The sequence below is a fragment of the Zeus faber genome (assembly GCF_960531495.2).
Source record: "Zeus faber genome assembly, chromosome: 3".
NCBI classification, from domain to species: domain Eukaryota; kingdom Metazoa; phylum Chordata; class Actinopteri; order Zeiformes; family Zeidae; genus Zeus; species Zeus faber.
In genome coordinates, this window is record NC_137190.1 from 14,722,264 (window position 1) to 14,744,763 (window position 22,500).

At 44.4% G+C, this 22,500-nt stretch overlaps 1 protein-coding gene across 1 annotated transcript in view; it reads left to right on the forward strand.

The window, feature by feature from the left end:
- Positions 1–22,500, forward strand: part of ush2a (Usher syndrome 2A (autosomal recessive, mild)) — a gene marked incomplete at both ends in the record, with an annotated part of 168,128 nt that overhangs the window by 61,692 nt on the left and 83,936 nt on the right. Inside the window, 8 exon segments of the mRNA XM_079997229.1 lie at positions 45–192; positions 1,714–1,869; positions 6,370–6,511; positions 8,251–8,393; positions 18,157–18,635; positions 18,876–19,045; positions 19,185–19,351; positions 19,529–19,617. Coding sequence (XP_079853355.1) covers positions 45–192; positions 1,714–1,869; positions 6,370–6,511; positions 8,251–8,393; positions 18,157–18,635; positions 18,876–19,045; positions 19,185–19,351; positions 19,529–19,617 — 1,494 coding nt within the window.

Genomic DNA, 22,500 nt, shown 5'->3' on the forward strand with positions numbered 1-22,500 from the left:
TGTTGTATTAATTGTTTTATTTTTCTTTTTTTATGTTCTGTCAGGTGGAGACGCGCACACTGGAAATGGCCCCGGCGGGCGCTGTGTTGCTGGAAGTGACCAATCAGAGCTCTCGGTCCCTCCGAGCCCGCTGGACCGCGCCCCCCAAACCCAACGGAAACCTCAGCTTCACGCTGCATTACAAGAGCAAAGGTACCAGTATCGCTCTCTCTCGCTTTCTCTCTCTCACTCACTCTCTCTAGTTTCATACTGGCATCTCGCATGTGAGTCTTATGGCGGAACTGCTGAAACTTTCCTTCTTCCTCAAAGTATATTTTTAGATATAAAAACAATCCCCCATGATAAACTTGAACAAGACAATTGTCTACAGTTTATTGGATTTTAGCTCCTTTTAAGTCCTTTCTAAACAGTGCTTTGTCATTTCAATTCAGATGTGTAGATGGTTTTTTTTCGACAAATAGTAAATTCAATTATTTGAATGAATTAAGGTAAAACTCTGTGTATATGAACATACCAAGACCATGTCAAGATAGTGGATCATACTGACGTTTGCTGTGGTGAAATGAAGATTTGAAGATCAGAATCGACGTGGCGCGCGCTGATCTGGGTTCATCGTCTGGGGGCTGTTGTCAGCGTGTGCGGAGCATAGAAAGATCTTTGTCACGCATTCAAATCAAAGCCGATTCAACAGTATACCGCAGGGCCGCCAACTCCCTACTCCCTGAACAAAGTTGCAATCCAAACAAAGAGACTCTGGTTCTGCACTCATTTCCAGCGGAAAGAAGAGGCCGGAGCCAAACAATGTCATGAAAAGGCGGAGGCAGAACCGAGGAGAGCAGGGGTTTGAAGACGCCGGGGAGATGAGAGGCTCGCATTTCCATAGAAATACGAGCAAAACATGGGACGTAAAAAAAAAAAAGTTCAGTGGCAAAATAGGGTGGAGGAGAGAGATGGAAGCAGTGGAAGGTGGGGGACGAGATTACATTTGCAAGTGAATAAAGAACAGGAGAAGATATACATACCGTATATTTTTTCACTTACACCGGCATCGGCGCAAGCATTCTCCAACATAAACTCAAACAGGCGCGCGCATGCACACGCACACACACACACACACACACACACACACACACACACAAACAGAAATATACCATGTCAGGGGCTTTGATCTGCATCTCACAGAGGAAGGGGCAGATTAAAACAAGTGGATAGAGTGATAGAGAGAGGAGAGGGAGAGAAGACACTGACTTTTTGTTCTGGCTTCCCATAACCCCATGTTTCTTTGAAACATACAACCTTCATCAATTTGCCGAGATACGAGGAGTGTGTGTGTGTGTTTTATGTATTTTTGTGTGCATTGTGTTATTTTTTTCATTATTTATCATCTTTTAGTACTTTTAAGTCCTTCAATATATGGTGATATCTCTTTCCATTCTTCTGTCTCACTACTCTTTCTTTCATTCTTTCTTTCTTTCTTTCATTTTTTCTTTCTGTCTTTCTTTCTTTCTTTCTTTCATTCTTTCTTTCTTTCTTTCTTTCTTTCTTTCTTTCTTTCTTTCTTTCTTTCTTTCTTTCTCCTGAAACCAGCAGAGGACACCATTATTATGCCTCGTTGCCAACTTAATCCCACCCTCTAACTTCTTCAGTTAGTCTCAAGAATAGTTGTTAAAAATATAAATGAAATAATGATCGGTTACATGTATGTGAGCTCAGACGGTGCTGGTGAGTTGGACGGAGGCGCTGCAGCAGGAAGCTGGTTGTCTGTGATGGACTTGAGGCCTTACACCGACTACAGCTTCTGGATCAAAGGCTGCAATACACAGGGCTGTGTGGAGAGCCCGGTCCGGAACGTCACAACGCTGCCGGCAGGTATGTGCAGAGCACACACAAACACACACACACACACACACACACACACACACACACACACACACACACACACACACACGTGCCGATGTGTGCAAACCAACCTTTTGAGAGACCTTTTGAAGCCTTGAGTTTAGCTTTAAGCTCAGCACCAAAAGGACACGATATCTATTGTTCCTCCAGCAGAGAGGGACGAGGGGCTCTATCGACCTTCCTCTTTTCGACCCGTACTATATTGGGGATTGATTAAGGAATCCACAATTTTTTGTCAATGTCTTTGAAGAAAACATATATGATTTGATTGTTTTTTGTCAATATAAAGACTGAATACGATATAAAAGTTTATCTCTTTGTCTCATTGGCGTCAATGTGTCGTGTCAGTTGTGAGGTTACAGTATGGAGGAACGTATGACATTTGAACAAAGAATTATCACTTGAAGACAGTAAATGGGGATGTTTTATTCTCTGTTATATACTGTGTGATGCTTGATAGAAGAAATCAAATTCCAAATTTAGAAAGTGTGTATGTAGAATATAGCGTTCATTTAATAATTCCTACTTTATTAATATAATGTATTTATTTATATACCCATGTCAGTATAGCACACTACAGCCTGTCTGAAGGTGGCAATTTGCGCCCTATGTGTAGTTGTTTAATGTCTAATGTGTTTAATGCCCTGTACTACTGATGGTGCAAAGCAGATAAATAACCAGGTACAGACTACAGGACAGTGCTAGGCCTGATTCCCCCAGTTAAACATATGTTGCTTGATCCATTGCTTCACCCTAATGCTCTCGTTTCTATAACAGTGCAACAAAGGAATCAATCAAATCGTACATGTTCATTGTTTTATTCATTTGAATTATGGCAGTTTGGGAAGTTTCACTTTACCAAAGAAAATAATTTGGATGAGTTGCATTGGCTGACGTTAGTTAACACACACATTGGCACGTTCACATGCGCATTCACACGCACATACACACAACATTGATCAACATTGATTTTACACTGTATTTCTAATTTACATGCCCTTTGTGACGTGTGTGTGTGTCCCTGTCTGTGGGCACGTGTGTCTGTGTGTGTGTGTGTGTGTGTGTGTGTGTGTGTGTGTGTGTGTGTGTGTGTGTGTGTGTGTGTGTGTGTGTGTGTGTGTGTCTGTGTCTGTGTGTCTGTGTGTCTCTGATTGCATAGAATGACTGATTGTGAATACTGATAAATGCCAGAGCTGATCAGAGCAGCCTGAAAGTATTGTTAGGCAGACGACACGCATGCACACGCACACACTCACACACACACACACACACACACACACACACACACACACACACACACACACACATACATACACACACACACACACACACACATTTGTAGAACCACAATAGACAGACTCTGAAAAGTTATACTGCTCAAGTTCAAAACAAAGGCATAAGAAAGTATAAATTTTAAATACCAGACATTTCCTTTCTATCTCTCTCTCTCTCTCTCTCTCTCTCTCTCTCTCTCTCTCTCTCTCTCTCTCTTCCCTCTCTCTCTCTCTCTGTATCTCTGTGCCTCTGGCATCTCTTTAGACTTCTTTAAGGCAAACTGTCTTGATGCGTCCTTGTTCTACCAAAGAACAGAGAGAAGATAGCACAGCGAGGGAGAGGAGGAGAGCAGAGAGAGGAAAGGAGAGAACATAAAAGTGCATAGTTTAAAACGATTAGTGACACCTCTGATATTGTACCTGCTCCCACAGCACGAGAGAGACACAAGCTGTGTGTGTGTGTGTGTGTGTGTGTGTGTGTGTGTGTGTGTGTGTGTGTGTGTGTGTGTGTGTGTGTGTGTGTGTGTGTGTGTGTGTGTGTGTGTATATGTGTATGCGCGCGCGAATGTGAAAGTGAAAGTGAAACCAGTGGCAGGGTTTAACTCTTGGGCCAACCCTGGAAGAATCTTCAGAAATCCTATTGACCCATGCACATACACAAATGCTCTCTCACACACACACACACACACACACACACACACACACACACACACACACACACACACACAAATGCAAACACATATGTTGTGTCGATTGAATTACCTCCTTATTTCAAATTTGCCTGAGGTGGTTCTCAGCAGATTTTCATTTTATTCAATTCCATGACCTGTTGACTTTATCTTGCGGGGAATGGAAATCACACACACACACACACACACACACACACACACACACACACACACACACACACACACACACACACACACATAGGGAAGGCGTTTGTCCTTAACCAGCCTTATTGATAGACATATATTTCAATTACCCCAAACGGCATTACTGCTGATCTCAGACAGATGACAGGAAAACAATGAAAACAAGCAAAAATGAATCTACGTGTCGTGACTGTTTATCACAACTTCTGCCCTCAGAATATTTTGTAGAGCAGAGCATTACCCCAGAGTCTTGATTATTGGATATATTATTTCTATTCCCCCAGCCGGTCTGACTGTTTGACTTTCCCGAAGCAGAGCACAGGTATTATGAGAAACTCAGACCTTCCAGGGGAAAATCCTCGAAGCTTAGAAAATGTGCGCATGAGCCGGACATTTCAGTAAGACCATTTCAACGATTTGGGGTGAAATCAGATCTTTGCAGGGGCACATTGTTAGCCACAGCAGACATATTACATATTGAGTCCAGACATGTTTCCCATATTTTTAGGAGGTGATTAATCCCATTATTAAATTCTGGCTCTGTATTTGATGCCTCCAGCTGCCTGAGTTTGCTTTCATGTATTCTCTCTGCTGTAACTTATTTACGTCACTTTTTTTCTCTGAATGCTCATCCCCGCCCATAACACATGTAACCCCTGACCTCTGGATGTGCAAACATCTGAATGCATTATGTATTATATCGGTTTAGTCCCTGGCCTGAAATAGTCTCTCATTCACAGTCGCACAAGGGGATGTCCTCACACAGAAACACAAACATTTTCCTAATAATATGTGCCACTTGCTTTGTCGCTTGATATGTGTTTTTTTGTTTTTTTTGTTTTTTTTTCAATTCTGTCTCTTCCCTTTATGTCATTCAAGCTGTTCGCTGTCCTTCTAAAAAAAAACAAATGAGTCCCCAGAGTGCCGGGTGCCCCGTTCCTTCAACAATAGCACGCATATGCTCATTCACAAATATGAGTTTATAACACTTGAAAAGACCTGCACACGCATATCACTGTTCCGTCATCCATCAATGCGTGTGACCAAATTGTTCCCTAAATAATTGCTTTATTCACACACTAACTATATTGAAGCCCTGCGCACACACACTGCAAATCTATATATGTTTACTGCATATAGATCACATGGTATATTTGATATATTTATACAAATATATTCTATGTGTTTCCTTTGTGTTTTTTTGTGATTGGGATACGTTTGGGGTTGGGGTAGATAAAATATCCAATGCCTTCGTTAAAACAAAACATTTTCCCTGACCAAATTTATGTGTGTCTACTTGTGGAGCTGTAGTGGCCTGTTGAAGGTTACCACTGCTGGCCATTAGTGTGTTGATTTTTATAAGTAGGCCTGTTATTTCTAAACATAGTTGAATTCTTTTTTTACAAATGCTGTGAAAGCTCTTCATTGTGTGTGTGTGTGTGTGTGTGTGTGTGTGTGTGTGTGTGTGTGTGTGTGTACACCAGCCATCTTCAAGATAAGATGTCTTTCGTAATCAGTCATGTTGTAGTGGAGGGAGACCATTCAGTGATTGATTGAACGAGGGTCACTTTACGCATGTTTGGAGGGCCATGGACATCACTGCCGTCTCTTTGTTCTCCCTTTCTTTCTGGCTCTGTACTATTTCCTCCTCTCTCCCGCTCTCTCTCTCTCCTCGTACGATCTCTCCCGTGAAGAGCTCTGGCAGTCCGTGTCAAATCAAGACGCCTTTGCTGATTTTCATACACTAACAGTGTGCTTTAGTGCTCAAACTGACGGACGGACCTTTGATAGAGAAGGGTCATCATGCGATGGAGCCCTTGAGTGTACGTGTGAGCATCCAGTGGCTCAGGTGTGTGTGTGTGTGTGTGTGTGTGTGTGTGTGTGTGTGTGTGTGTGTGTGTGTGTGTGTGTGTGTGTGTGTGTGTGTGTGTGTGTGTGTGTGTGTGTGTGTGTGTGTGTGTGTGTCTGTGTGTGTGTCTGTGTCTCTAGGAATTTGTGATTCTGCATGGGGTTAACTTTTATTTTGATGTGTTATTTAGGCTGGAGTGCTTGTTCTCCTGTTTCTTTGAGAAGGGAGTGTGAGAATCATTTTTAAATATGATGGATTGAGCTTTGCTTTTGAAAGCTGATTCATGTGAATGTAAAGATGGACGCATTCATTTTGATCTCCATTTTCTTTCTTTCTTTCTTTCTTTCTTTCTTTCTTTCTTTCTTTCTTTCTTTCTTTCCATCACCCTCCCTCTATCTCACTGTATTTACCTGTCTCTCTCTCTCTCTCTCTGTCTCGCTCTCTCTCTCTCTCTCTCTCTCTCTCTCGTCCACAGCCCCAGACGGCATATCGGCCCCCAGGTCGGCTGGTGCCAGCACTGCCGGTCTGAATGTGTCCTGGACGGCCCCCGCCCACACACCAGGCCCCCTGCGCTACAGCCTGCGCATGAGGGCCGCGCCCCATGAGCCAGAAGTAATGTGAGTGAGATTACAGCGTGCACACACACACACACACACACTTCAATACCTCAATGGATTCAGTACACATGAGACATACACATACACACACACAGTACATATGCATAGCAACATCCATCCATGGACAGATGTAGGTACTTAACAGCAATAGTGGAAGAAGTACTCTGACTTTTTACTCAAGTAAAAACATGAATACCGGATATTAAAATGACTCGTAAAAGTGAAAGCATTAATATCCAGTTCCCTCATATAGAAGAGTCTATAATTCGGCAGAAAGTACAATTTTACCTTTTTGAATGCTCATGTAAATCCTGATTACTGATTTATGAAGCAAATAGTATAGATGGTGTCGTAGTCTTTTACAAGGATATAGACCTAATGAATCACTGATAAGCAATCCTAAATCAGCAGTTTGATCCAGTCCCTGATTTAAAAAAAAAACCTGTAAAGTAAGATGAAATGTAGTCGAGTAAAATTCGAAAGCCTCCAAAATTAAAAATATACTGAAGTACAGATACTTGAAAAATGTACTTTAGTACACTAACAACCTGCTTGTGCTTCCTTACCTTCAACCACTGCTTCAGTATATTTAGATATACAGAGAGCAGGTTCTGACATCAGGGGTCTTTACCACATATGAAGGTATGACAGATGCACCTACAGTAGTGCAGAAAATGAATGATTTCTCATGTATGCACCACACACACACACACACACACACACACACACACACACACACACACACACACATACATGCGCACACACTCATCTCCAAAGACGGAGACAGACGGAGATGTAGAAAGGGGGTACAACCCAAAAGACAAATAACGACAGGGGGGAAGCAGGTTGCCCGAAAGCGGCAGAATGAAACGGGGGAGAGTGGGAGAGGGGTGTGCATCTGATATGTATTCATTACATGCTTCCTGACAACAAATTGCAATTTAATCCAAGAAGAGGAGGCTCTCATTCTGCGGTAATAAATAAATGACTAGCTACATGTATTATATATCAGACAGCCCTGCCCTCCTCCTGCTGCTCGGCTATGGAAATCTCATTGTTTTCTGATTTATTCATTCATTCTTTCCTTCTATCTACCTGACACTAAATGGTCAACGGTCCCTCATTTATGACAATGTCCTTTGGCTTTTCTTCCCTGAGAATCTGTCTCAGGCTATCTAAGGAATATGTTAAAAGCTACGAAGATGTGTGTACATTGGGTCTGTGTCATTGATGCGAGAATTAACAAGCGTGTTTTATTTTAGTGATTTGAGCTCATCAAATGCGAGGCTGTCATTGATGCATTACGTGTCGCCGTGGAACAAAGACATTTTCAGACGTTCGTGGTGGCCTCAGCCTATTTGGTAATATCTGGAACGGGGAAAATGGCACAATTTTTACTTTGTAATAATAATAAAAAAATGTTTCATTGGTTTCAAGACTTGAAACCATTATGTGCTCTTGCTATATGCACTGAAAGTCATTATGCAATTCACCACAGACTCACATTTTATACCCAGCCTGTCATATCCAATTTAGGGAACTGTTAAATGATTAAAATCTTCCTGAATTCCATACACGCGTTGTTAGCCTAAGAAGGTTTCAGTTGTGATTGAAGTTCGGGGCAACTGGTCAATTGTTTTCTGAAGTATAACTTTGTGTGTGTGTGTGTGTGTGTGTGTGTGTGTGTCTGTGTGTCTGTGTGTGTGTGTGTGTGTGTGTGTGTGTGTTTCCTTTCCTAGCCTTATGGATAATGGCACTGATGTGTATTCCTATTCCTTGGGGGGTCTTTCTCCCTACACACTCTACAAGCTCAGGGTTGTGGCTTCACACACATATGGACAGACCAGCAGCCCGTGGGCCACCCTGCGCACTGCAGAGGACAGTGAGTACACACACACACACACACACACACACACACACACACACACACACACACAGCGTGTGTGGGACACTGCAAACAAAGTGAATACGCTAGTGAGCACCAGTGACAAAAAAACAAAACAGAATAAAAAACCCCAGTAAGAGTTGCTAATTAGATGTTTATAAGGACATAATCAGACCATGCTTAACTGGTCACTGCTCAGGATCCACAAACACACTTTTTTTATTATATCAAAATATATATATTTAAATGGTTTAATGTGTAAGATGTATGTGACTGTGGTCCACTCAAAATGGACCCATGAGCCAGTTTGGATGTGCACCTACCGTACAGTACCAGCTGAGAACCAGTGTTTCACGGCATAAGAATCACACACCAAAAGAAACACACAATGACGTCAGTTCAGCTGTTCTGACTCAGAGCCGGGCATCAGTCAAAGAAGAAAGGGCAGGGGAAATGAAAGAAAGGGCAAAGCTATGACCAAGTGGGAAGACCAAGTGAAGGAGAGTTCCTGTGAAGTGTAGAAGGGACTCATGACCCAAATAAAAGAAGGAAAGGTCATGATAAAATATATTGTAAAATACTGAGTTGGCGTGAAAAACTATGAATCAGAGATTCACATAGGAGTTATTTTTTTGTTATTGTGTGTGTGTGTGTGTGTGTGTGTGTGTGTGTGTGTGTGTGTGTGTGTGTGTGTGTGTGTGTGTGTGTGTGTGTGTGTGTGTGTGTGTGTGTGTGTGACCTAGCCAGTGTCATTGTGGGCTAATTGCTGTAATAGAATCATATTAGCCACTGGAACAGCCTCCTCAGTGCAAAGTTATAAATTAATTAGCACTGCGCTATTATCACATACATTATCATTAAGCAGCTGAGATTTGCATACATTGCATACACACTCCTGCAGTTGCACAGACACATACACTCACTGACCCTCATGTACATACAAGTGTGCACACACTTAACCTGAGCGCACAAACACACACACACACACACACACACACACACACATACACACACACACACATTCAGAAATAGGCACATACACATACATACATTTCGGGATGCGTTCAATTATGCCCCCTTGCCTTTCTCATTTGTATGCAGAATTAACCCCCTGCAGCAAACACTGTTGTACGTGCACACTCACTCACACACACACACACACACACACACACACACACACACACACACACACACACACACACACACACACACACACACACACACACACAAGCACAGACAAACTGTTTTAGACAATTATGAACGAGTGTGGGTGTGTGTGTGTGTGTGTGTGTGTGTGTGTGTGTGTGTGTGTGCGTGCGTGTGGACAGTAATAGATGTGGTCATTGGGGCACACCGGTGCATCGTCCCATTCCTTCTCTGTCTCTCTCTCTCTCTCGACATGCTCACACACACTGAGAACATGTGTCACAAACAAACCGCCTTGTCCTGCTTATCAATCACACACCTACTCACACACTCGCACACACGCACACACAGACATGCAATTACTCAGAAGAATGCTGTGACACAGTTCCATTAACATATAACGTACACACACGTGAACTGGACTCGTGCTCTTTCCCTTTCTTTGTGATTTTGACAATGACTGCAATAATCCTTGTAAGGTTAATTAACAGAAATACTGTTTATCTAACTATAAATGAAGGAATCGCTGTCTGTATTTATGTCCGTCTGTGTGTATGTTCTTTGATTATCTCGACAACCGTTCATCTGATCTGCTTCACACTTGGCGGGTGTGGTGCTGGGGACCCAGCGACGTGCAGTGTCGGATTAGGTGCAATTTGGACAAGCAGCACGTGCATCATATTTATAAACTTTGAAAATGATTTCTTGGCGAGTGGGTAAAATGTTTAAAAGCGTAGAAGAACAAATTCCACAGATGCACAGAACTGGAAACGCGGAAAAGGCGACTGAAATGTATATTTAACACAACACATACAATTCATTATATTATGTAATTATAGAACCAGGAATCGCGAATCTGGCGCCGCCCCTTGCGGCCACCTGCCCGAACACCTCTTGCCGATTACGCACATTTTGATATTTTTTACATTTTTAGAGCTAAGTGTGCCTAATCACCGGGTGTCATGACATTTCACTGCATGTATGTATGACCGTATGTATATGTATGTGACAAATAAACCTCTTGAACTTGAACAAAGATATCAGATAAACAACGGGGGGGGCTTCAGGGCTCTGCAACCGAGTCACAAAAAGTGTTTCCCCCGGCGTACGACTCCAACCGGCGGTTTCATCTTCCGTGGTGGGACGCAGGACTGAATCGTTGACATTATGTCAAGCTGCGCCATTAAAATGTGTTACAAAGTCTTAGTTCCTGAACGGGCGTGCACTAGTTCCATAAATGCCACCTAGTCCAGGTTCTTCGAGGGCGTAAGGTAGCGAGGCAGCTTCACGGGGTAGCAAGGGATTGTGGGCGGTCGTAGTGTGTGCTATTGTAGAGCTGAGAAGCAATATGCAGTTGACGTTTAGTCCGGGCAATGTGTGACACTGTCCGAGTGAAAGACCGAGACCGTGAACCCTGATTAACGGGTGTCTCCTCTCATTGTGCAGCGCCTTTGACTTGAGAATTATTCTTAACCTTAAGTTCCTGTTTCAACAAATCCACAATAATTAATTAATAGTCTTTACCAGCAATGCCTATAAACAGCCTTTCACATCACCTGTCACCGAGACAGACACACACAAATACTGATGCTCTGGCACCCGAAAGCTTGCGCACACGTCCTTACACCAAGAAGTGCATCCATTAAAAAACAGGATGATCGCCTTTCACTCTCCTTACTTTCTGCCTTTCCATTCATTTCCCCTCCTTTCCTTCTCTATAATGCGGTATTTGTTTGCATTTCCTCTCTCCGTGCATTCCTTAAACCACCTGTCCATCTCTCTCTCTCTCTCTCTCTCTCTCTCTCTCTCTCTCTCTCTCTCTCGATAAGATACCATAAGACCTCCAGTCCATCATTTTGGGTCCATCAGGGTGAAATAGAGTGCAGGAAGCTCCCAAAACTAAATTAACGGCGGCCTAAGAATTGAGGAGATTCTTCAAAATAATGTGGCTGAGCACAATGACAGGGAGAACGCTGGAGGACAGACAAGGTGACGGACAGGATGGAAGGAAGGCTTTGGCTGCGATCCAGTCCGATCGCTCGTTCACGACGTTGTGCGCTAACCGGGGCGGCGGCCATTTGTGGAGTTATGCCAATCCCACGAAGAATCAATACACAATGCTGTTCACCACAAGTTACCAAAACATCACCACAAAATGTGCTGAACAAACACCGTGCATTACGAGGGGACAAATCTGCCAAAATGCAACTGCAAGGAGAGGGTTGAATTTGTTTTGAAGTTTGTTCCTTTTTGGCTTATCCATTGAGTATTGGTGGTGGTGGAGATTTGGAACACCAAACCTTTATTTTGTGTCCCTCTTCATATCTTATCTCCTTCTCTGTCACCGTCCTTCTCTAATGACGTGACTTCATTTTCAGATATTCAGTCCTATTCATTTGATTCAGATATCCTGGTTCCTCGTGTAATTATTTCAACTTTTTTGTCTGATTGATTGACCTGATGGGATAGGTTCCCGTGTTTTTTTTCTCCAGTGGAAATTTCCCGATTCATTTTGCAACATTCCTATCCAATTTTTCTGCCCCCTTTCGCCTTCATATTTATACGACTTTCGAAAAACAAAAATCATGCATTTGCGAGCGCACTACTTAAGCTATGTAAATGTCTAATCCATTTAACGCACACATTGGAAATATTACCATAATAATGGAATGCACATGATGAGAAGAATGGCTTTGAACAGGGCGGGATTTAAGACCATGATAAAGGAAAGCCAACTCCAGCCAGATTGGATTTGCGTCCCAACGTTGATGTGTAATTTGTGGGCCTAAACCTCTCCGCATCTCCTCGGTCTCTTCAGGTGATGACAGGACGGGCTCCAGTCCCATCCTAATCCCCCTACCTCTTTCCATAAAATTTCCATCACACGCCGCGTTTGAGCTCATTTGACAATGAGTTTTGCCAATTTCATTTAAATGTTATTATATTTTCGGTTATTTTTTTATAATGCACATTTTTATCAGATTTTTTTGTTTGTTTATTCTATTTTTTAAGTTCAATTGCCATGCGTGCCAACATAAAAAAAAAAAACACACTTCCAAACAAAAACACGTATCCTTACTTTCATCTACTCATACACAAGATCACACACAAAACCAGTTCAGCAGGAATGGAGATGTGAGAATGCAAATTAATTTTTCTGTATCATGCAGGCCATTTATCCCTTAGGATTTTATCCCTTTAGGAACAAATCCCCTTAGCTGGCCTGGGTGTGCTGGCACAGGCTTACCCTTGTAAGGCCTCGGGCTTTCTCTCTATCAAATGCTGCACATTCAGGCGGCTGATTATTTACCAAAATGAAATCTGTTCTCTCTTATTACCTCTTATTTTCACGTGTCCTGCTACCCTTATGCTGCGCTTTTCTTTTATTATTTAATTTGAAATGACCTTTTTTTTTTGGTCGGTTTTTTAAATTTGTATTCTGTGCATTTTTTCTCCCTTAAACTCCATTCTGTGTTTCACTCTGCCACGCCGGCATTTCCGTGCAGGCTTGGCTTGCATACGGCAGACAAGGTCTGAAAGTATTCACAAGAGAGAGGAGGATGGGGAAAGGAGAGGAGGGGGGGAGAAAAAAAACGAGACGAGGAAATTAGATAAGAGTCAGAAAGATAGAGAAGAAAGAGCAAAAAAAATGAAAGAGAAGGGGGAAAAAAGAGTCAAAGAAGAAAGGAGGGCTAATGACAGAACAGAGACGGAGAGAGGGAGACCCACCCTTTCTCCTCTCCTTTTTATCATTCCATTAAAGTTTTATATCCATCTTTTTAATGTAATTTGGTCCCTATGAATTCCTGCTGCTGCGGAGCAGACAGACGGCTCCGGTGAACATAAACTCTAGCGGTGTTGGACAGCTCCCTTTTCTCTGTCTGCCCCCATGTTCACAGCGGCCAAATGATCTGAGAGAACGTGTGTGTGTGTGTGTGTGTGTGTGTGCGCGCGCGTGCGTGTGCGTGCGTGCGTGTGTGTCTGCGCGCGCACGCATCCACAGTTTTGACAAAATGATCTTAGGGAAGTGGTATCCGAACAGCAAAAGGGATGGAGTTAGGTGGAGGAGGAGACGGAGGAGAAGGTAGAGCAAATGACAGAACACATGGAATTCATGTTATTTAATGAATGAGTGAGAGCATGAATAAAACAGGACATTCCACCTCATCTCCCTTGTATTTTGTCAAGCTAATACGCAGTGATTTAGCCCCGGCGCACCGCGGGGGGAAAAAAAAATGTGAGCGCAGTCCCATCGTTATTTTAGACATCGAGGAGTGGAATACTTTGTGTAAACTGTTTCACACTCACTGGCTGTGCACACATTTACATGTTGGTTTCTTTTTTTACTCTTCCTCTTGCTGTGGGCAGTCACAAATGCAGAAAAGGCAGAAAATTCCAGCCTTTAAAATTGTAATATTTGAATATGTTCCCGTTCACAGTGTGCAGGTACTACCTGGATACGGTTCAGCTATGGTTGAGATTTGGTTCACAGATTTGGTTTGATTCATTTTTTTCTTGGGTTAACGTACACATTTAAGCGTATTTTTCAAATTAGACCAATATGATGGTTATTAAATAATATTATTAAATAAAATTAATTCATTTTTGCGAAGCCGTTTGCTCCCAAACTGTAAAAAAAAAAAAATTTAATATGGGCGCTGGATCTGTTTTTAGTTGTTTTCCATACTTTGTGTGGCCTGGGTTAACACCGGTGGATTCTCTCATCACGATGTCTTGAGGTGCACACCCGGCTTACGACCTTTGTCAGTGCCATCCTTTCTCTCTCACACCCTCACCTCCTCTCCCTCCCTCTACCGTCTCCCGCCCCATGTTCTATGTATTAAAGCAGAAATGACATTAAATAATCTTGGAAAAATAAAGATATGAAATATAATGTAAATTCTAGGCATATTGCTTGTCACGTTTTGACACTGTGCCATAAGCGGCTCACTAACAGTAAAGCTCACTGTCCTCGTTATGACTCCTGCCAGCCTTGACTCACCTTCACAAGGCCAGTTACACGCACACGGACACACACACACACACACATGTACACACGCGCACCCAACCATCCACTAGGCTAAAAATAATATCCCTCTCTCTTTGATATATACACGCACACGCAAACACACACACACACACACACACACACACACACATACACACAGACACAGATCCAGACAAGCCTTTGCGTACACCAGCTCACACCACACGCACACTCACACGGTCTCTATCTCACCCTCTCTCTCTCGCTCTCTCTCTCTCTCTCTCTCCTTGTAGGTTGATTGTGTTATTACTATGCTAACCAAATCCTTATAAATGTGATTTAAGGCTTGGAGGACCCACGCTCCTGTTTTAGCCTTCTGCTTCTGTGCTTTACTGTAGGGTGAGAGAGAGAGAGAGAGAGAGAGAGAGAGAGAGAGAGAGAGAGAGAGAGACTGGGCGGAGATGGGGAGGAGGGCCGTACAGAATGGAAAAAAGAGCAAAAGGAAAAGAAGACAGGATGGAGTGGGGTGAGAGGTAGGGAGAAAGAGAGAGCAAATGGAAGGGGGATGAAGTTGGAGGTGACAGGGGCGGTGATCAACGCGCTGTTGCTATAGCCGCCCGGCCGCGGCGCAGCGTTCGCTTCCCGTCTATCCAGAGAGCAGTAAAGCGTCAATAAAAAAAATAAAAAAAGAGAGAGAGAGAGAAAAAAGAAAAAAAAAAGCATCACCTGCATCTTAAATGAAAATTTCAATTGAAAAACTTAACAGCCCTTCAAATTGCAGAATTTAACACGCGCCAGTAAAGCCTAAATAACACCCGTAGAGGGGAGAGAGTTGGTCAGGGAGGGAAGGAGAGCGGGGGAATAATGGAGGAGAGAAGGGGGTTAGGCGGAGGTTATTTTTGGGGGGTTGAGGGGGGCTGCACCAAGGTGACTGGCTTGTGTTGTGCAATGAAATTATTTAAGGCTTCCTTTTGCCTGTCTAATCTCCCCACCCCCACCCCACCCTCCCTTTTTTTTTTTTTTTTTTTTTAACGTCTAATTGCTTGACAGCGGTTATGGATCTGACATTGTATAGTTTATGTTCGCTGATGCAATGCAATACGGCCGGGCGTAGTGCGCCGTGCCCAAGAACAGATGCGTGCCGTGTGGCCCATTTCCGCTTCCTTATTATAAAACTAAAACGTTAAGACGAGAGATATAATAGCTTTAACTGATCAATATAGCCGTCGCCGTATATCACTGACGTCCACGTTATAAACTCTCGCCGCCCGCCTCACGGGGAAGGGCCGCCAGTCGCACGTGGAAACTCGCCGCGCGGTGTTCAACTCCTCCTCGTCTGCGCGCGGTGCCGTGCGGCGGATCAGCCGAAGAGGAGGGACGGCGGCCCCGGCGGACGGGGGCGGGCGGGGAGACGGGGTCCTCGTTATTCGCGGAGTTTTACGGAGCTCCGCCCGTAATTGAATCAGTGTGAGTGCTGAGTAGAGCCGGCATAAAAAGCTGTTAACCCGAAAGGTCAGCTCTCTGTATTGTTTATTTAGCAGGGAGATGAGAGAAAGAGAGGAGGGGGCTGTAAGTCAGAGGGAAAAAAGAAAGAACGGGGTTACAGAGAGCGGCGGGGCGGGGCGGGGCGGGTTTGAGGAAGCAGGGAGCGGTGAGGGAAAAGGAGAAAAGAAGGCGGGAGCGGGACTGGAGGGAGAGAGGGGAAAGGCACCGACAGCGAAACAGGGCGAGGCGAGGGCTGTGTGGGATCTGTAAAACCGCCCGGGCTCTACATCACCGCTTTTATTTTGTGCTTTATTTGTGTGGGAGGCGGCGAGAGCGAGTCCGTCTGTCTCGCTCTCATACACGGGACACAAACTGGGTGTACTTTAGGGAGGGGACTGCCGGCCGCCTCATTTCATGGAAATAAATCACGGAGGGGGGGCTCCCGCTCCTGTCCAGCAGCATGGCCTGGTTACTAGCTCTGTCTTTGTTTTGTAGGGAATTCAGCCCAAAAGCAGTGAGGCTTCCAGCCCGGATATAACTTGGAGAATATCAATTTACTCCATTACTATTCTCCAAACACACTGACATCAGTGTGTGTGCGCACGCGCACACACACACACACACACACACACACACACACACCCACCAGAGGGGAAAGAATAACCTGGATTTTTCACATAGCAATCAAGGTGAACTAACTACCAATCAGTGAAAGACATATAGCGCTAACACAGGCCCTCTCACTCATGCTTGTATACAGACACTCTCTTTCTCACACGCACACACACACACACGCATACACACACACACTCAAAATCATATGCACATTCTCCCAGCCCCTCACCCTTTCTTTCCCTCTATCTCTTTCCGTCATCCATGCACATATACACACACACACACACACACACACACACACACACACACACACACACACACACACACACACACACACACACACACACATACACATACACATACACACACACACACACACTCAGACAGTGCCATCTGGGGAAGCCGTTAGCAGTTAGCGATAGCACTTAGCGACACAGCACGCTCCCTCAGTCCGCCCAGTCACCTTGATCTGCCTGCCCTTCACACAGCCCCATTAATGTTCTACCACAACACTGTGGGTGTTGGGATGCCTGTGTGTGTGTGTGTGAGTGTGTGAGTGTGTGTGTGTGTGTGTGTGTGTGTGGTGTGTGGTGTGTGTGTGTGTGTGTGTGTGTGTGTAAGAACCTCTGTCCATTATTGTACCTATACATTTGTGTATCAATGTGTGTATCAATGCCTGTGAGTTCCGTGTGTGTGTGTGTGTGTGAGGGAGAGACTGATGTGACATACCATTATAGAGTGGTACAGTGGGATATAAGTGACAGGAGAAAATATTTCTGTTTTCTACAATATTTCCCTGCCACCATAGGAAAAGCCATCAGTTTTGATGTCAGTCAAAGTTTAATTCCCGACAAAAAGAAAATAAACATTTTTAGTTTTATATATAACCCACTCAGAATTGAAGAACTTTCTGTAAAAGCACAGTAAATGTGTTCTAAAATAAAAATAAACGTACAAAACATTGGCAACGTGGTATTTGCCAGTGATTTCTTGAGGGCAAAGAAGAGTCAAATCTTGACAGGAAATGTGTCGGGGATCGCCGGCGCCGTGGTTCTTAAAACTGAGTGCATCAAGTACACCACTCACTGTGAGTGTGTGGTGTGTGTGTGTGTGTGTGTGTGTCAGCTTATCTGCATTCCCGTTCTGAAATCAGAAGGCCCTGTATCAGTCCGTGTCTATGTGGGTGGGCATGTGTGGTGTTGAGGGGGAGAGTTTGAGGGTGAGGAGGGGGAAAAAAAAAAGAGAGTTTCAGCGTTAATCTCTCGTACAAATTATTCCGTGTCCTTCTGTTGTCATTCTTGATGTCACTTGTCAAATAATTTCAAAAGAACACATCTCCTTCCTTACTTCTTCGTGTCCTTAAAACTCACTTTTCTCTTCTACAGTCAAACCAAGGTATTCATTATGTCTTTTCCCTCACTCTCTCTCTCTCTCTCTCTCTCTCTCTCTCTCTCTCTCTCTCTCTCTCAGGACCAGGGCCAGTAGCTCCTCCAGTTGTGTCTGCGTTGTCTTCATATAACCTGACAGCTTCCTGGATTCCTCCGTCTCAACCCAACGGTCTCATTACCAACTACAACATTTATCTCTACAGCGGCCCTTTCTCCACCACCCACACCGATTCCAGCACCACCCCTGCCACTAACGGCAGCCGAGTTCCAGGAATTAACCTCGCTGGAACCCGCGGGCCAGACCTTCATCCGACCGCGGGCACGATTCCCGCAATGTCTGGCAACCTCGGCCCTGATGCCATCTCCAATACCAGCCATGGCCCTCCTTCCGGTTTGAGCCCCGGTTCTAGCTCCAGACCTGGTGAACCAGCGATCAACCTCACTCATCAAATGAGTGAAATCTCTATCAACAGCTCCGTCCCCGTCTCCATCGGTGCTGGTTCAGACCTCATGTCCAGGGCCCAGAAGCTCTCCTCGGCCTTGTTGGCCACCGTACCGGGGAACACCACGAGCTACACCTTCTTCCAGATACGTCCATACCAGACCTACAGCCTTCAGGTACAAAAAAGAGGAGGTGTATACTGTATAATGAAAAATGAAATGAAAAATGAAAATGAAAGAATACAGCACAAAGAATAAGATACAGCTGTAAAATAACAATACACATTTATAATATCACATAATAGAAAAAGGATGTGATAGGAATACAAATAATTAACATTTGCATATTAAAATCAACTCCGCCTAGTAACAAGGGAGGGTAACAAAGTGGTCGTGCCAATGTGTTTTATCTTGCAGATGGCAGCGTGCACCAGTGCGGGCTGTGCACTGTCTGAGATGTCTCAGCCCTTCCGAACCCCTCCGGCCCCTCCCGAGGGAATCCCTGCCCCTCACCTGTACTCCGTCACCCCCACCTCTGTCCTCTTGTCCTGGGGTGAACCAGAAAGTCACAACGGGCCTCTGGACGGGTGAGGCGTGATCAGCTGTTTCAGAATACAATAGAAAACAACGTCGGCTGTTGTACTATTTGTACTCTTCTGTTGGGGACGGTGGGTTGGGTTTGTAAAACCTTGTTTGATAAATGTCCCGTCCCCTCCGTGCGTGCAGGTGGCTCATAGAGCGCAGGGTAGCGGGCACCAACCAGGTGTCTACGGTGGGTCAAATCCCTCCCTCTTCTTCCCCGCTCTCCTTCCTGGACTCCACCTCTGCACTCAGTCCGTGGAGCACTTACCAATACCGACTGGTAGCCCACACCCAGGCTGGCAGTGCCACAGGTAAGGCTGGAGTAAGGATGTTGGTTTGGAATGAATTCAGTGGGTTCATTTTCATCTTTCTCAATTTTAGGTATGGGCAATACTACATTTATCGTCATACCCATGTTTGATATGAAATGTCCTCATAAAAGACTTAACAGTATTACTCATATGTACTATTAATGGTATTAACCACAGGACCCTGGGCCGATGTCACCACCAGACCCTCTCGCCCGGTTGGTCTCAGCCCACCAAGGGTGACCGTCATGGGGCCAGAGTCCGTGCAGGTAAGGGGTCTGGATTGGAAGTGCTTACATGTGAAGTCAGTGGATAATGGACACCTTTTTTTTGCCCAATGAGCGGGAGTCGCCATTATCTGTGTCAGTACAGGATATGAATGAGGAGCGGTTTGGGCGTGGCACCCTCTGAAGCCTTTACCGCTTCTTTCCCACCGCACCTAGGAACAACGGAGATGATGCAAATCTCGAGGACGCGACGCAAAATGGCCACTGTTAGGTTTGATGTGTCGTCTCGGTGTTTCCTGTTCCCTGAAAAGTATCACTTGGCTTGGTGGGAATTTTCGGGGACCAGAAGCGTTCGTTCCTCCTCAGAACCGGCAGCTTAGTTTCTGGTTCCTGTGTTTGAAAAGGGTCCATGGAAGATCCAATCAAGTTGACAAACATTTTCACATTCGTGCTCCACACACCGCTCCTTTTATTATTCATGGGTGATGGGTGTTTCTTGGAGACAGGCACAAGCGACACAACATAAAATCCAAACAGCTCAGTAAATCATCGAACAATGAAACCGCACAGGCTCCATTTTATCATTGTTGTAATCACGAAGAATCTTTGTTTTAACGTCCTAACTTTTTTTTTGTGAACACACATTGAATCACTGTTTGAAACTACTGATCTTGAATAGGGCGCAGTCCAGTCAAAGAGACAAAGCAATGTCATTTTATCATCCTTCTTCCTCTTTTGGATTTAATGAGAAGGAAACCCACGCTAAACTCAAGGTCCCCTTCAGAAAATGTGCGGGGCTACGACCCTGTCTGCGGCGGCTTTCTTTTTTTCCTGTTCGCCATTTTGACGGAGGGGAGTGTAGTCCCAACATTAGCTAATCCCACTTCAATCCTTTACACTGAAAACCAATATGCATGCTCACACAGCAACGCCATATTACTCCCATGCGCGCACACACACACACACACACACGCGTGCACACTTTAGGGCTCACACCTTTAGGCTAATGCTAACTTTGAGAAATGCTAATTCTCGTCATCGTTGCAGACACGCCCCTGTCATCTCCGCAGCAACACAGCTTTAGGGGTCCGAGGTCACAGAGGGAAAGTGTTTCTTCCTTGTTGTTGCTAATTGGACAGACAGGCGGGCCGCTTCCCTGGTTAGCAGCTGACCTTGACGGCACAGAGGATTTAGGACTTTCCTTCCTTCCTTCATTTCTCTCTCCATGCGTTTCTTTTCCTCTGTTCTCTTTTGCATTGCATATTGCCTCCGTCTCCTCGCCGCAGCCCCGCGGCTCGCCAACTTCCTCCCGATCCCTCCCCCCTCCGGCTTCCATTCCCTCCCACTTCTGTCATTCACTGTCCATTTTTATTCCTCACCCCCCCCCCCCCCCCCCCCTTATTTTGCAGCGCATTTGGATTTCACCCATCCACTGCTTTTGCAAATGTACTAATTTTCACATCAATCTCTCTTATTTTCCTTCTTTCGCCCTACCTCCCTGCCTTACTCCCATCACGCCAAGTACATTCTGATCATTTTAAATCATCCACTTGACTTTAAAAGTGTTTTTGCAGCTTTTTAGATTTTGTGATGTGGTTTTATATATGTATATAAATGTATATACAGTGTATATACAGTGTATCATGTTTGCAGTGGAGCTGTGTTCTTAGTACAACCAGGGTATTAACATTAACAGAGAGATGGAACTAACTTGTTACATTTTACTTATCAGTATTTTATAACAAACAAAATATATCACAGTCATTTTATGGTTTACAGTAACATTATTATTTAACTACCATAAAAAGGTTTTGTTGTGGTTAACTGCATTTAACTGTGTTTAAATCAGATGCAAGCGAGTTGAGTTAAACTGAAACAGATATTTTTCTCCAGTATTCATCCAACATTGATCACTTTAGTCTCATAAAACATGATTACGTGAATTATTCTTTGCAAAAAAAAAAAAAAAGCTTGGACGGATTTAATAAATGTCCAGCTGGAATTCCCTTGGCTTGACGGCCTCAGGAAGGATGCTGCTAAAGTCAGCGGTGGAGCGGCTGAGATTGAGCTCACCATCACCATGGACTGCACTGTGAACGGCGTCAGAGCTGTGTTTACAGTTTAAAACTACAACCTTTTTAAGAATGGAGTCCTTAAGCCCTCCAGAGACGCACACACGGAGCTTACGGAGGTTTTGGTTTGGCTGCGGCACAAACACAGTGTTGGGGGATCTGAAGCAACCTAACAGGCTTTGGAGCTTAGTGCAACACACACACACACACACACACACAGACACACACACACACACACACACCATCGCCCTCAATGGTCTGCTGTGCTCATGCAGATATACAGTAGAGTCTCTGGATAAAGGTTTGAATGCATTGAGTGCATGAAGTCACAGACAGCACGCACGCGCGCGCACACACACACACACACACAAACACACACACATGCAGAGACACATGCACAAACAGTCCTCTTAATCACACAAGTACACAAATACTTACATAAGGAGGGTTTCTTACTCTTAACCACTACTCTACTACACTCTACCACCACTACAAATATGCACACGCATCTCTTTCTCACTCACAAGCACATGTATACACCCACAGGCACACACAAACACACGAGTGTTTGCAGGCGCACACACACACACACACACACACACCGCTTTGTCCTAAACGAGTCCCAGGAACAGACGAGTGGAGAAGCAGAGTGACAGGAATGCTTTGGGCTAAACAGAGATGATATTTACATAAAAACGTGTGAATTATTTATCCGCCTTGAGTCGCAGGCTCCTTTTTGGATCTTCCTCTGTTTTTGTTGTCGCTGTTGCCGTCGTGCCTATGGTGTCATTGTTGACTCATTTGTCGGTGACCAGAAAAGTCGATGCGGTTGAACAGTACACAAAGGAACTCA